Source organism: Scheffersomyces stipitis, chromosome 5, assembly GCF_000209165.1.
Source record: "Scheffersomyces stipitis CBS 6054 chromosome 5, complete sequence".
Lineage (NCBI taxonomy): Eukaryota > Fungi > Ascomycota > Pichiomycetes > Serinales > Debaryomycetaceae > Scheffersomyces > Scheffersomyces stipitis.
In genome coordinates this window covers 1,510,212-1,524,483 of record NC_009045.1, presented here as the reverse complement: position 1 = coordinate 1,524,483, position 14,272 = coordinate 1,510,212, and the positions used below count along the sequence as shown (strand labels likewise).

At 41.4% G+C, this 14,272-nt stretch overlaps 5 protein-coding genes across 5 annotated transcripts; 1 reads left to right on the top strand and 4 right to left on the bottom strand. All coding sequences in view use genetic code 12, as the record gives it.

Moving 5' to 3' along the window:
* Positions 1–73: 73 nt before the first annotated feature.
* Positions 74–2,524, bottom strand: PICST_46427 (predicted protein; the record flags this gene model as incomplete). The annotated part of the gene is made up of 1 exon (XM_001384945.1): positions 74–2,524. A coding segment is annotated over one exon (2,451 nt), but the record flags the coding sequence as incomplete, so codon positions are not given.
* A 1,257-nt stretch (positions 2,525–3,781) lies between these two features.
* CTR9 (protein required for normal CLN1 and CLN2 G1 cyclin expression) lies at positions 3,782–7,993 on the bottom strand. The gene has a single exon (XM_001384944.1). It carries the CDS (start codon positions 7,975–7,977, stop codon positions 4,615–4,617), a length of 3,363 nt encoding a protein of 1,120 aa, XP_001384981.2. The 5' UTR covers positions 7,978–7,993; the 3' UTR covers positions 3,782–4,614.
* A 228-nt stretch (positions 7,994–8,221) lies between these two features.
* On the bottom strand, positions 8,222–10,279 carry PICST_67944 (predicted protein). Its single transcript, XM_001384943.1, has one exon. It carries the CDS (start codon positions 9,745–9,747, stop codon positions 8,290–8,292), a length of 1,458 nt encoding a protein of 485 aa, XP_001384980.2. The 5' UTR covers positions 9,748–10,279; the 3' UTR covers positions 8,222–8,289.
* A 978-nt stretch (positions 10,280–11,257) lies between these two features.
* Positions 11,258–12,055, top strand: PICST_83711 (predicted protein). Its single transcript, XM_001385256.1, has one exon. The coding sequence runs from the start codon at positions 11,264–11,266 to the stop codon at positions 12,011–12,013; it is 750 nt and encodes a 249-aa protein (XP_001385293.1). The 5' UTR covers positions 11,258–11,263; the 3' UTR covers positions 12,014–12,055.
* Positions 12,056–12,280: 225 nt separating this feature from the next.
* PICST_36445 (inorganic phosphate transporter) lies at positions 12,281–13,705 on the bottom strand (the record flags this gene model as incomplete). Its single annotated transcript, XM_001384942.1, has 1 exon — positions 12,281–13,705. The coding sequence occupies one exon, from the start codon at positions 13,703–13,705 to the stop codon at positions 12,281–12,283; it is 1,425 nt and encodes a 474-aa protein (XP_001384979.2).
* Positions 13,706–14,272: the final 567 nt, after the last annotated feature.

Sequence of the window (14,272 nt, the reverse complement as noted above, 5' to 3'; positions counted from 1 at the left end):
GTGCATCTATTCTCTAATTTATATACATTTCGCAGCCATTTTAAAAATAACTTCAATCACATTCTATCAGTACCTAAAGTTTGATCAGAGTTTGGATCCCATGTCCATTATACATCAACTGGGCCTCGAAGTCATCGAGCTTCACCGTGAAAACAGCTATCACCTGGACATCGAGTTCGCCGTTGATAGCCTTCCGCAACACATCCATGCCGACTCCAGGACTGATCTTAATGGGTAATCGCGGCGACTTGTAGATCCCAGGAGGAACGATCATGTATTCCTGATGAGATATGTGGCCCAAAATAACTTCGCCATGTTTGGCTTCAGCCTGAAATAACTCTACCTTGATCTCGGCATTGGCTATTGGATTGTAAAGTGTCAACTCTATTTCAGAGCTCAACACATGGATCGTTGCGCTAAGTAAGAAAGGGGACGATTTGTTGGAAGCATTTTCTCCTAGTATTTCGGAGTCACCCATATTGTCGTGTCTCTCGAAATGAACCTGGGGGATCTTGAAATTCCGAATCGAAATTTTCTTGATCAACTCATCTAGCCCCTTGTTGTTTGTTACTTCATGATCAAGCAAATCTACTGCGAGATTTTCTCGTCCAGAAATGTAGGAACTCACCAAGTATTCTAAGAGCAACTTGCTTTTCGTAGACTCAGCAAGAATGTTGACTTCAGCAGTCAAGTTTATCCTTTCATTACCCGGAATGAATACATCTCTAACAATAGCATGAGCAATCAGTGAACCATTATACAGAACTCCCACCTTGATTTCTTCCTTAGGTATTTCAAGAGAGTAGCTGGTAGGATTAGTCAACTCAATATTCATCACCATGTTAAGACCATCTACAGAAGACTCGACGTAATAGATGTCAACAACTGTAACATTCATGTCTTTCAACAAACGATCAAGAAATCCTTCTTCTTCCTTATCTTCATGAGCAGCCACATCATGCTTCATTTCTTCGGGCACTTCACATCTTCTAGTCGGAACTACAATATGATCAATTCTAAGTTTGGAGAGTTCGAATTCTCCAATGGGCAGATTCAATGAAAGATTGTCAACCTCTACATCACCAATAATATCCTTACTCTCAGAAGCTTTGTTAAAGAAATTATTGATAAAAGTTCCGACTTCAGCTGGTCTTAATGCTTGGATATGCAAATTCAGCATAATTGTTTTGACAGTGAGCACTTTTTCTAGTTTCTTGATAATCATGTAATTGTAGCCATCAGAATGGCCTTGAATGAGTTCTTCCTTGGACCCATCAAGTTTCAAGGCAAACTTGTTCCTGAACTTAGGAATCTCAAATTTGATATCAAAGGGTAGATCAACCACAGCAGAGATATTTGAACTCAAATAAATGTCGAACAGTTCAGAATCTCCTTTTGATTCCGGAATGAAGATGTCAGCACTTTGAATTTTCACTTCCCGAGGTAAATCTACCATTCCACGAGGAATCATAAAGCTGATCTTATGAGGAGCACTATGAAGCAAGCGAAGAATCCACTCAGGGAGATAATGGGATTGTTTCAGAGAAGCTCTCAAGTAGATGTCAATAGGTTTACCATCCAAGTAGTTCTGAATTATCCTCGTGATAGCACTGGGTCTATCAGAACAATCCTCTAGCAACTGTTTAGGAATTGAAGCGATCAAACCCTGAATATCTACTTTGATAGGCGAAAATGGTTCAATAACGAACGCCAGAGTGGTCCAAGACCCTAGAGCCACAAAGTCACGAAGACAGTTCTCTACTAAAATATCCCAGTTAATAGGATCTACAGCAAAGTTGAATGCCATTTTGTTTTCAACCACAGCTCGAGCAAATAAATCAATCCCTTTTTCGCTTGAACTGACATCTACAGATTCAACATCAATAGCTGGTGTGAACCATTCCTTGGTGAACTTTACGGTCTGGTAGAAGCTTATCCCATCTACATCTACCTTGTACAGAAGTACATCAACATAACCAGTGAACACTCCATTTACATCCAAATCCACAGTCTTACCACTTGTACTTTGGATTTCCCGCATCAACTGTGCCATATTATAGCTGTCAAAGTTGGTTTCACTTACAATGTCAAGTTCGGTTTGCCTATGGTTCATAATGTGGATAGTGACTGGCGGTGGTAACGCATCTGCGGCATGTAAAAGACGCTCAGAAGTTACAGTTTTTGCATACAAAGGAACTTCCTTTGTAGCAGTAATGGTAACTGTGCCTACAAACAAGGAGGCGATCTTCAATAAGTTCCTGGAGAAGACATTTGACACTTTATCGTAGTCTACAAACACCGTTCCAATAACCCGGGAGTTTAAACCGTTATCACTGAACGAAACCAACGACACACTCTGGACGTTTATGTTCACAGAGTCCGAGATGATCTCCTGGATGTTTCGCAACGAATAGAAGACTATCCCTACAAGAAGAACCAACAATAGCAATATGTAGTGCAAAAGTTTGGGATCCCTAACATCCAAATAGTTGACTACAGACTTGAAAAAGCTACCGCTGTTTCGAGTAGACTTACTATCTGGGATAGAGCCGTTATTGAGATGACTTGTACCTAACAAAGGCAGATATTCATTTGGTTGTGTCACATCATCTGAAATCTGACTCTGGAGAACCTCAGCTGACAGAGAAGACTCGATAGCTACTGCGATTTGTGAATTTGCTCCCGTCTGCTGAGGATTTTCTAAGTCGTTTGCTGGAGTCTTTATGACTTTTTCTGTCATTATCGTGATCAGCAGAAAGATGGAAACTGAATTTTTCTAAGTAAAAAAGCTTTCTGAATGATTCTAGTATATGGAATGTAGTATATAATGGTATAATGATATAGTAGATATTGTGGATTGCAGATATAGTCTATTTATTGGAATCGATTTCTATTCAGTTGTATGAATATGAAGCGATGAGATGAGATACCCCGCCGATAGCCGCTGCACAATGGAAACTGAAAACACGACAAACAAATGAAGTAGACTCTTACAAAAGGACTTTGGTGGGTTGTAGATCCGAGAAGCAAATATTGACAATTCTCTTCGAATAGCTGACCATATAATATTTTCACTAATTAAAGGATTACCCCGTATTTTAGATAAGTGGTAAAATGGTAAGGTACACGCTTCAGTATACTGATTAAACGGTGGTAGAAATGAAGTAAGATGAGAACTGAAAGAATGATAAAAACGGTGAAGTGGATGAAAACAAGGAAGCAGGCAACACCAAGCTTATATGAGTTTATATCCCAGCCATCCTCTGCCCCCTTTACCAACTGCAAGAGTACCAAAAGACTTAGATGTGTCAACTACGAGAAATCTGTGGTAGAGAATCCTACGAAATCATGGTATAAACTCAAGAGCCTGAGATTACTAGAAAGCACCAATGATTTATAGAGTAAATTCGCCTTTTAAGGGTATCTTCCATTTTGTCTAAACTGGTGTAGATCCAACAGTTCTTATCTCGTTTTCTAATTTCGCAGCCATTGAATCAACAGAAATCAAGCTAGAGCAAAAGACACATTCCCAAAATACAGACAAAAACAGAAAGCGAAACGTCGTGAAAGTATCACCAAGATCACGAAGGACTCTCGTCTTGCTTCGCCATCGATTCCTTCGCTTTTCAATCCCCTCGTCATCCATATCTAATACTTCTCCTTCAGCTTATATAAGCTAAACGATCGCGTCGCGCTCTGCATACATTCTTAAGTATGAGATTCATTTATATTTACTATTTTTCACTTGCATTTACTTTTTAACATCGTTACTTCTACCATCTAACATCACTAATAACTTCATATGTCCAACTACTACGACCTCGATGAAATTCTAGCGGATGCGGAAAAAGTGCCCTGTCGATTCAATATGACGGTTCCGGGCCTCGGATATCTCGAAGGAAACCCGGGAAAAGCCATTCAGAAAGATACGAAACTAGAACTTCCCACATGGCTTGCAGAGGTGTTGGCAGTTTGTGAACTTCTGAAAGGTTCAGGCGACAGTTTTGTTGATCTTTCAGAGCCCGACTGCATTTCCACAAAAGTAAAAAACGCCATTAAGACTTCTCCTACTGCTGTTGACTTGCACAAACTTCTTCCAAATTACTATAAGATGGTGGAAAAATGGTGCTCCATGTTCGATAATGAAGAACTCGTAGATTTGGCTATGGCAATGTTGAAAGAACGATCCTATGAGATCAGCAATTTTGCTGGAAACGCCAACAAACAAATCAACAACGAGTTCATATATACACTAGATGAGTTTGAGAAGAAATTACTCAAAATGACATCGGAGAGCAACAAACACATGAGAAGATGGTGGAGAGAATAGAACTCTCCATAGAGTCTACTTTAATGAAATCACAACGACTTTTAATGAGATGCAACTACCGACTCTTGCTAACGATTCATGATATGGTTAACTTGTATACAATGAAGTGACTAATTAACGTACCTACGGCATTTCTTGGTTCACTTCAGTACAAATTCATGATTTCGTTAGGCTATTTAAACAGGTCATCATTCGGTTAACTGATTTACAACATCATTATCGTCTGGTAACTAATATAACACATGTATCTTAGATTATAATACTTATAGATCAGTAATGTACAACTATTCATCATCATCTTTGACAGCAGCCTGGCCGTTGACTTCTCCGTTTTCTTCCTCAGCACCAGATGCTTCAGCCTCTTCTTCCTCCTCACCATTCTCGTTAAACAAATCATCATCCAACTCTTCGTCGCTGTCAGCAATGAATTCAGAAGAAAGAGAGCTCTTCTTTCCTCCTCTCTTCGAAGAAGGTTTTGATTCTTCTGTTTTCCTCTTCTTGGGAGAGCTGGCTTCAACGTCCGAGTCAGTAGCAGAGGCTTCTTCCTCTTCTTCTTCACTGTCGTCAATAACAGCCTTCTTTCTGCTTCTCTTTTTGGCACCCTTTGTGACCTTCTTGGGCTTCTTCTCCTTCTTGTCCTTGTTGGACTCTTCGTCAAAGAGTTTCTCGTCTTCGTCATCTTCTACTACAATATTCATTCTGGCTTCTTCGGCCCATTGCTGAGCCTGTTCTTGCAAGATTGCTCTTTCCTTAGCAAGCTCTTCTTCCTTGGCCTTAACGGCTGCAAGTCTTTCGTTTTCAAGTCTCTCTTTTTCCTCTTCTTCTTCCTTTCTCAACTTCTTGGCGACTTCAATCTTCTCTTCTATCGCAGCAATGCTGTTCTTCGTTTCTTCAAGACATCCGTTCAATCTGTTCAACAACGTTGTCGATCCCAAGTTGGCTCTGGCTTTCAACTCAGCCTTAGGATAAGGTGGGTGCTTTTCGTCTTCAGAAGACAACTCGTTCAAGATTGCTACTCCTGATTCCAAACCAGCAATAGCAGCCTCGATCTCATCTATCTTTCTTTGGCCCACAGGCTGTTTGGTGATCAATTCAGCTATCTGGAAATGAAGATATGCCAAGTTGAATCTAATAGAAGAACCGGGCCCAGTAGAACAGTCCAAGGCTAGCTCGGTATACTCTATGGCTTTCTTGAAGAAGTTCAAGTTCTTTTCAGCACTGGCTCTCAAGTACCATGCTCTTCCCAAGAAGGAAAGAATACGCGAATCCTTTCCGTCTGTGAATCTGCCCAAGGCAAGCTCATAATTCTCGATACCTTTGCCATACAGTTTGGACTCTACCAATACATGGCCCAAGTTCAAATAAATGGAGATGTCGTTCAATGAATCTCTGATTTTTCTCAAGATCTCCAATCCTTTAACGGAATCTTTGTTCTCAATGTATGCTATAGCCAAACCCTGTGCAGCATAGACATTCTTTGGATCCACAGATAGCACTTTGGCAAACAACTCTACGGCTCTTACATAGTACTTCTTCTTCTTGTCTTCCAGGCCTGATTTCACATCCCTGGCCATGATACAGTAGATATTGGCTAGCGATATCAAAGCATAGCAGTCATGCGAATCATATTCCACTAACGTATCCTTTTGGTGGTTTGTATCAGCATCTGGTGCTAATCCCAACTTCTTGCCAAAGTTCTTGACAAACCAGCCATAGAAGGATCTAATCTCCAAGTCTGAGGCGTTCACAGCCAACAACTGGTCGATCTCGACCTTAATATCTTCCTTGCTGAGCTTGTGAGAAGTGACACAGTTCAAGAAAAGAATTCTGATCTTTGCCGAGAAGTAGTTAGGACACTCTGCCAACAACAGCTCATAGATGTCTATAGCCTCAGACTCATTCGATATCTCCTTGGATCTGGCCAAATTGTAAGTCAACGAGATTTTCAAATCGGTTGGCAAGTCTACCATGACATCTCCGTCAGCACTGACAAACTGGTCAGTGTTCTTGACGATATCAAGAGCTGTTTGGAAATGAGCGGCAGCATCGTCGTAGTTCTGTTTCATGAAATTGAACACCCCAATGTTGTTGTATACCTCCAAAGGAACATCCTTGCCAATCTGCTTTCTTGACTCTATTGCCCTATTCAAGTAGTTTAAGGACTGGTTGATATCGGTTGTCTCATAAAGCTTGCTTAACACCAAATACGCATTCAATGTAATTGGTTCCTTGTTCAAGAACTCCGAACCGTCTTCATCTTTATGACTGGCAGATAAGCCCAAGTTGTTGGACAATCTAATGTACCTTTCCAATATCTGAATGGCTGCCTGTTGCTTCTTTCTTGATTTCTGCTTTGCATAGAGTAAGCCCAATGCGTAGTTAGCTTCTAAACACTTGACGTTACTTCTCAAAATTGATTCGTATGTCATCACAGCCTCTTCAATAGAGCCACGATTGTATTGAGACTGACCCAACCCGATCTTGGCAAGCAAATTGGCGTCGTTCAACTTGATAGCTTCCTGGAAGTACTTGGAGGCGGGCGTAAAGTTCGCTTTGACGAATTCAATACGACCCAACCAGGCAGCACACTCGGACAAGATATTGGACTGGTACTTCGAGACCTTACTGAAGCTATTGAAACGAGTCAAGTTCTCGTCCCCAGTCATGTTCTTGACTACTTTAGCTACTATACTGCTAACTACATCGTAACTCTCTTTGGAGAAGTAGTACGATGCCAATGCTAAAAGAATGGAAGATTCTGAAGGGCTTTCTTTATGGTTACTAGCCAACTGTGATAAACACGACTTGTAGTTTTCCAAGAACTCATCGTCACTCAAAGAGTTGATGAACGTCTTTTGGAAGTTGGCCAAGTTCAACAACACCTTGGCTTTCAAATTGGTCGGATCAATCTCTAAGGCTCTGTTCCAGGCCTGAACCGCCATTCTGTCATCCTTCAAGAACCAAAAACATAACCCAATGCCGATTCTGGGATCGGGCTTTATCACAGGATTCAAGATGAGGACCTGCTGGTACAACTTCAAAGCAGCCGCATAGTTCTTGGTTTTGTTTAAGACGGCACGAGCTTTACCTAAAAGTGCAAAACAGTTATTCTGATCAATGCGCAAAATCTTGTCAAAGATATCCAACGCTTCATCATCTCTGCCGTTGAACAAAAGCAATACAGCTTGAGACAACAAATTCGAAGTAGAATTGGTTGTGGACGTTGAGTTATCAGCTCGGATACGTTGAGCAAGACTGTTGATTTCAGAGCCAGCTTTCTTCAAGTAGTTTTCCTTGTCGATCCCATGAGAAACGAACTTAAAATAGAGCCAAACCAAGAAAGAATGGAACAGCTTGTTGTCTTCATCAGAAAAATGAGCAGGATTTTTGTCCAACGCCGTTTGGATAATATGAAGTGCTTCTTCTAGCTTTCCTAATTGTGCATAGGCACTAGCTACGCTGATCCAGTACTTTTTCGAACAGTTCTCTCCTTCTAAAAACGATTCCAACTCTACAGGGTCGTCTGGAAGCTCATCCACTAAGTTGATCGAGACAATCTGCCCGTTGGATAATGGAACATCCAAAATGGCTCCAATCTCCGCCGCCTGTGCCCCGAGATAATAGGAAACGTCAACGGTCTCTGCCATGGCCGCTATTTTGGTGTTTGGAGATGTGGATAGAGAATGGAGAAAGAATTGATACTGAAAAATCCAGTTGATGTTGAAAAATGAACATGCACTAAATGCAGGACTTAGCACGTGACATATATGGCTGCGAAAGATTTTGAATACTTATATGGAATTTAACGAATTATGAAAGACAATATAAGTATAAACATGTCTATTTTGTTCGTTGAAATGAATAAATAAACCACTACATTCTTCTAACTTTAGGCTTTCAAGAAATTCTATTATATTCCTCTATAATACACAGCATCGTATTGCCTATATATACAAGAACTACTTTTTCGAACAACATCCGCCGCTACTGCTGCTGGACAATGTGGAAGGCTCCAGTACATTGCTACTAGTATAATTCAGAAAGCCAGTACTGATAGTATCACCATTATTAGCCAACGGTGTTTGGTCTATGCCAAACATCTGTTTGAACTGATCAAAAGAAAGCTCATTTTCTGTTTTAATCGCTACACTGTCAAAGCCAGACATGTCTATGGGATTCAGCAATTCGGTGAAGAAGGAGATCATTTTATGATCCATGGGATTATTTGTAGCGAAGAGTTCGTCCAATTTGTGACCATTTATAATACCATGAGTTTCACAGTTGGAACAGTCACAATCGTTGGGTGGACAGCTGCAGGAAGCAGTACTGGGTGAGTCGTCCTCGTTGGGACTGTCGAATTTTTGGCCATTTCCTGACAAATTAGGAACTGATGGTAGAGTTTGTGAATGAAGTATCGGGTTTGCGGCCAATGTAGGTAAAGTCGTATTGATGTAATTAGAAAAGTCGTCAGGAAGGGAATTGAATATGAGGTTATCGGGGGAATCGTTAGCGCCCGTATCTTGGTTGCCATTAGTGCTATTTTTATTATTGTTGATATCATTGACGTCAGAGATGCCATTATTGAAGTTAGTGAGGTTATTTCTGACAGTATTAACATTACTAACCATGTCGATGTTCAAGCTGTGCAAACTGAAATCAGCCGGAAGCAACTTGCTGATCTCACTAGCTGAAGTATTTCCATGTACTACACAGCCTTCACAGGAACAACTATCATCACAACAGCAAGAGCCTGGGATGGAACACGACGGCACAGGTACTACATCATAAATCTGCTCAGAGTCATTACTTGACAAAACCTTTGTCAGCGACACAGGTTCAGACTTCACTATGTTGAATTCGAATTTTTTGGTGGATTTAGTTTCATAATCGGCTCGAATCTGGGACTTTTGTTTCAGCAACTGTTTCGAGATGTATGTTTTCAATATCTTAGACTTGTTTATACGCTTGCTTTTATTTGAACAACAGCCACACTGCTTGTTGGGTTTTGAAATGCCACTGCCGCCACAACAGGTGGAGGTGTTGATGAAGCTATCACTGTTAATTACGGGAGGTGGGGGCCTGGAGATGTCCAGTTTCAGCCCATCTTCTACGTAAGGTCCAACGATTTGGCCACTTTGCAAGTCGATCACTTGCTTGGGCGAAGCCTTAAGAATGATCACAGGGTTTTTTTTACACTTTTCCACAGTAACCGGGGAAGGCAGCTTCAACTTCTGGTCATCAGATATTTCTTCCGCGAAAACGGCGATCCGATGGTTGGGATTCCCGTTGGCATGAACATTAGGCCGTCCCTTGGACCGCACCTGAAGAAGAGGTCGAGTATGGTGGCGACACAGCGATGAACGATGGCCACGGATGCACTCCATGCACGAGTATTTTGTTTCGTCGATCAAGATCATGACATAAACTCAGGAAATTTATAAGTTATCGGCTAGAATAGACTCGAGATGTTGCAGTAGATTAGAGCGTGGGAGTCATAAATCGGTACAGCAAGAACTTACGAGGACTGAGTAGTTGACTATTGTATAGTTGAAGATTTACTTAAGCAAGTTGGTGATGAGGAGCCATAAGTGGACAGGATAACCAGCTTCAAATTATCTTTAGTTCTTATTTCAAGCTAGTGAAAAATCTATGAGTCAATGTAAAATGAGGTGTCAGGCTTCCTAGACTGTAGTCTCTGTAGTTCTTCAGTAGTTCTTGATTATATAATATTGAAGAGCTGAAAGTGGCAGTCGGGATGAGCACAGAATACAGAGCAAATGGAATCAACCAATAAAACCAAACTATTAGTATCAATCAATCCTGTTCTTCTGGCCAAGATATGAGCAAAGCTGAGTGAAGAATTGTTTATTCGGCAGAGATGGCAATATGAGAAATTTCCCCTTGAAAAAACGTCAAGTCAGTACTAAAGACCACACCACAAAACTCTAGCCTAAGCTCTGCTCCCTGCTACACCTTGGCGATGTTGTTAGCCAACAAATCTACAACTCTAACCAGCCGTTTGGTGGAGTGCACGACAAGCTTGGTCCCTTAGTGTGAGCAATTTAGCTGTCTGTTTTGAGAAGTGCGCAGCGAAGATGTGAAGTAGATGAAGACACACAAAGGATGTAGATACAAAACGGAGGGACCAGATCGGTACCAGCCGAGAGATAGGAGATAATTGGTCAGATTGTCTTGGGCTGAGAGATAAGAATAGACAAATGAGAAAAAAATGCTCGAGTTGAAAATCACTGAAAAAAGTGCCAAAACGAAAATGGGTGCAACTAAAGATGAGATTACGCAAGGAAGATTAACCATATAAAAATCACCATCTGGAATAAGAAGGCAAGAACGATACAGATCTACTTGGAACAGATCAGATCAGATAGATAAGGACTTAGCAGCGTCTGTCGACTAGTTGAGTTATAGTAGTAATCCCACAAACTGGTACAGTGTGTATTCTCTTCAGCTCGAGCCACACATTGTACATTCAATAATTTACGCCAGATAATGGTGAAGAGCTCTACATTATCCTAAGTTCCAGTTCGAATAATAAGAATCGTACTGGTCAAAGGTGGGAAGCCACCGGAGACTGCTTATATATTTCGGTATGGCCCCTTCTCTGGTCTTTTATCACTTTTCGCAACCATTACAGCACCGTACATTATCGGACACACCCACACTTTCCAACACCAACACAAAGTATCTCATACAACTCTATCTGAAACCAACAGCACCAAGCCAGATTTCATCCTTTTCTTACCTTCTTGTTTGTCACGTCACTTCTCTCCGCCGCTCCAATTAGATGCTTCACTTTCCTTTGTCGCATCTTTGTCGAATAATTTTTGCGACACACCTAGATGAGCATTGAAATTTTCAGAATCAGAAGTCCATACGATTTTTCAACTTCTATAGTTCACCCCAGAAACCGCAAAAATGCCTGTAAAAGCTGCTCCAAACCCATACGATATTGGCCAGATAGAGACAGATGGCGATGCCGACGCCAATATCAACTACAACGACGCTATTGAGTACTGGTCATCGGTTCCAGCCTCGGTAAATGGTGTTCTAGGAGGCTTTGGAGAACAGACTCCAGTTCCAAAGGCCGATATCATAGGTTCCAGCACATTTTTAAGAAAGCTCCAGACGCGAATGGGTTTACCTGAAGGCGAGCAACGCTTGACCATCGATATGGGAGCTGGAATTGGCAGAATAACCAGAGATTTGTTGTGGAAAGTCAGTGACAAGGTTGACCTTTTGGAACCAGTTAAGCCCTTCGTCCAACAAATGCAAAACGAATTGGTTGCAGTGGCGAACAAGGGGAAGTTGGGAGATATCTATGACATTGGAATGCAAGACTGGGCTCCCTCACCCGAAAAGACTGGCAAATATTGGTTGGTGTGGTGCCAATGGTGCGTAGGACAATTGCCAGATCACGAACTAGTGCAATTCTGGATTAGATGCAGACAGGCTTTGATGCCCAACGGTACTATGATAGTCAAGGAGAATATTGCTCCTCAGGATGATATTTTTGACGAGACCGACTCTTCTGTCACGAGAACAGATCCTAAATTCAGGGACTTGTTCATCCAGGCCGGGTTCAAGTTAATAGCCAGTGACGTACAGAAAGGTATGCCTAAGGAATTATACCCTGTTAGAATGTACTGTTTAAAGGCTGCTCAGTAGCTGCGACGAGCAGAGAAGTTATTGTAATATAATATAAAATTTCAAGAATAGAGGTGGTAATGTAGAATTTCTTAATGTACCAGTAGTTATGCTCTTTTTACATGTAAGTCACAAGTATTAAATTGTTAATTAGTAATTAGGTAGTAATAGAGGATGAATAATAACGGTATTACCAATATTGAATATTAATTGACATATAGTACACCCCAAGCAATAATTACAAGTGTTTCCCGATATTGATATCTTTCCCACTCAATCAGAAATTGATTATACAACTCTGTGCTTACTTGGTTCGAATGGGAACAACAATGCCATCAAACCAATCACTCCAACAAACGCACCACAGATCCAGATCGGAACTGCAGAACTAGTGTCAGAGAAGTAAGCAATGACTGGCACAACCAAACTGGCTACACGAGTACAAGCAATACTGAGAGCATTACCTGTACCTCTTGCTGCTGAGGGCAACACTTCCGGAGTGTAAGCGTACAACACAGCATAGTAGATATAGATGGCAAGGAATGAAGTCGACGAAAGAGCCACATTTTGGGCTCTGTTCTTGATCTGGGTGTAGCCAAAGAGGAAGGCCATACTGACGAGACCACCTATACACAAGACTCCTCTTCTTCCCAAGGCCGGAAAGAAATACAACAAAGCTCCAGCAATGAATGGACCACCCATGGAAGACACGTTACTAATCAAATTGTCACGGTAAACTCCATGTACATCTGGCGCAGAAATATTATTACCTCTCGTAGCCAAGTATACCGGCAAGAAAGACGAGTATAAGGGATAAGCAAACCCAAGAAGGAACCAAGAGAGAAACAATAAGATCGTCAGTCTGGCAGTCTTTCTGTTGGCAAACAAGATGGTGAGATGGTGCTTAACCAAAGTGTAAGTGCCCTTGACGTTTAAGTGCTTTCTGTAATCGTCACTGGACTTGACTTCTCCAATAGCATTCAATTGTTCGAGAGTTAAAGAACATTGACGGTTGTATTTACGGGCAATCGATTGCAAAACTTCTACTGCTTCAGCATCTCTGTTATTGGAAACCAAGAACTTAGGCGTCTCCTTTAATCTGATGACAGTGATACGCAAAATAGCCATGACAAGCACAATGGCTCCATTGACATAGTAGACATATCTCCAGCCCCTGTTCTTGTGAGAAGGACAGTCGTCAGCGGATGAACATGAGTTGTTAGGCAAGAAAGCGTATGCAAGCAAAACAGCAATGGTTTGACCAATACCCCAGAAAAAGGCGAAAAATGTCAAAAGCCATTGGTGTTTGTGAGGCAAGTATTCAAGGAAAACACAAGTGTCAAGTACCAAGTTACCTCCAGCAGCGAAACACAGCAAGAAAACAAAGATACAGTATGAAGCCATGGTTCCCATGGTACCAGTGATGATTGTGAAGACAGCCGAAAGTAACAACGAAAGGTTGAAAGCTATCTTTCTTCCGATCAAATCAGCAGAAAACCCCCAGAAAATGGCACCGACCAAAAGACCAGCAGCCAACATCTCGTTGGACACAGCATAGGTGTAGCCAAATTGGTAATTGACAAAGGTTCTCACTGAACTTTCAAGGTATGTCAATTGAGTATCGGTCCAGTAACCCATACCATTAAGGAAGAAGAGTTTCAAATGATATGGAGTGAAACCAATTTCGTCAATGGCATCGTTGACCAAATGCATTTTTCTAGCAAGAATCTCATCGTTACCAGACAACTCGTACATGTCCTCATCGGAGCCCGTGGACGACTCCTCGAGCTTGTCGATATCTGTGACCGAGGTTATAGGCGAAGCCTTTTCTTCATCTTTGAGAGCCATTGTCTGTTGGTGGATAATTGGATTCAGGAAATGGTTGAAAAATTAAAATAGCACGGATCAAAATCAATACGAACTAACAACGCAAATCACGAATTCGAGGACGATAAGACCAAAAATTGATATGATATAAGGACGACTTGGTAGCAAACCCAGTAGAAAACCTATGGTAGAAATTGTAGCTTGTCTGGGCGAATCAGCGAATCAATGGGAATATATTTGATTTGGATATCGGAGCAAGTCAGAGAAAATATTCAGTCTGTCCAAGCGAAGTCTAAGCTAGCCGAAAAATACACCTGTCTGGTCCTCTTTTTATATACCCCTTGCAATGAGGAGAAGTGTGCCAAAAGGAGCAAAGGAGCGATGTGGAAAAGTCAGCTAAAAAGCAAAAATCCACTGATACGGGCCAACATTTCACCAGCTTATATAGTCTTG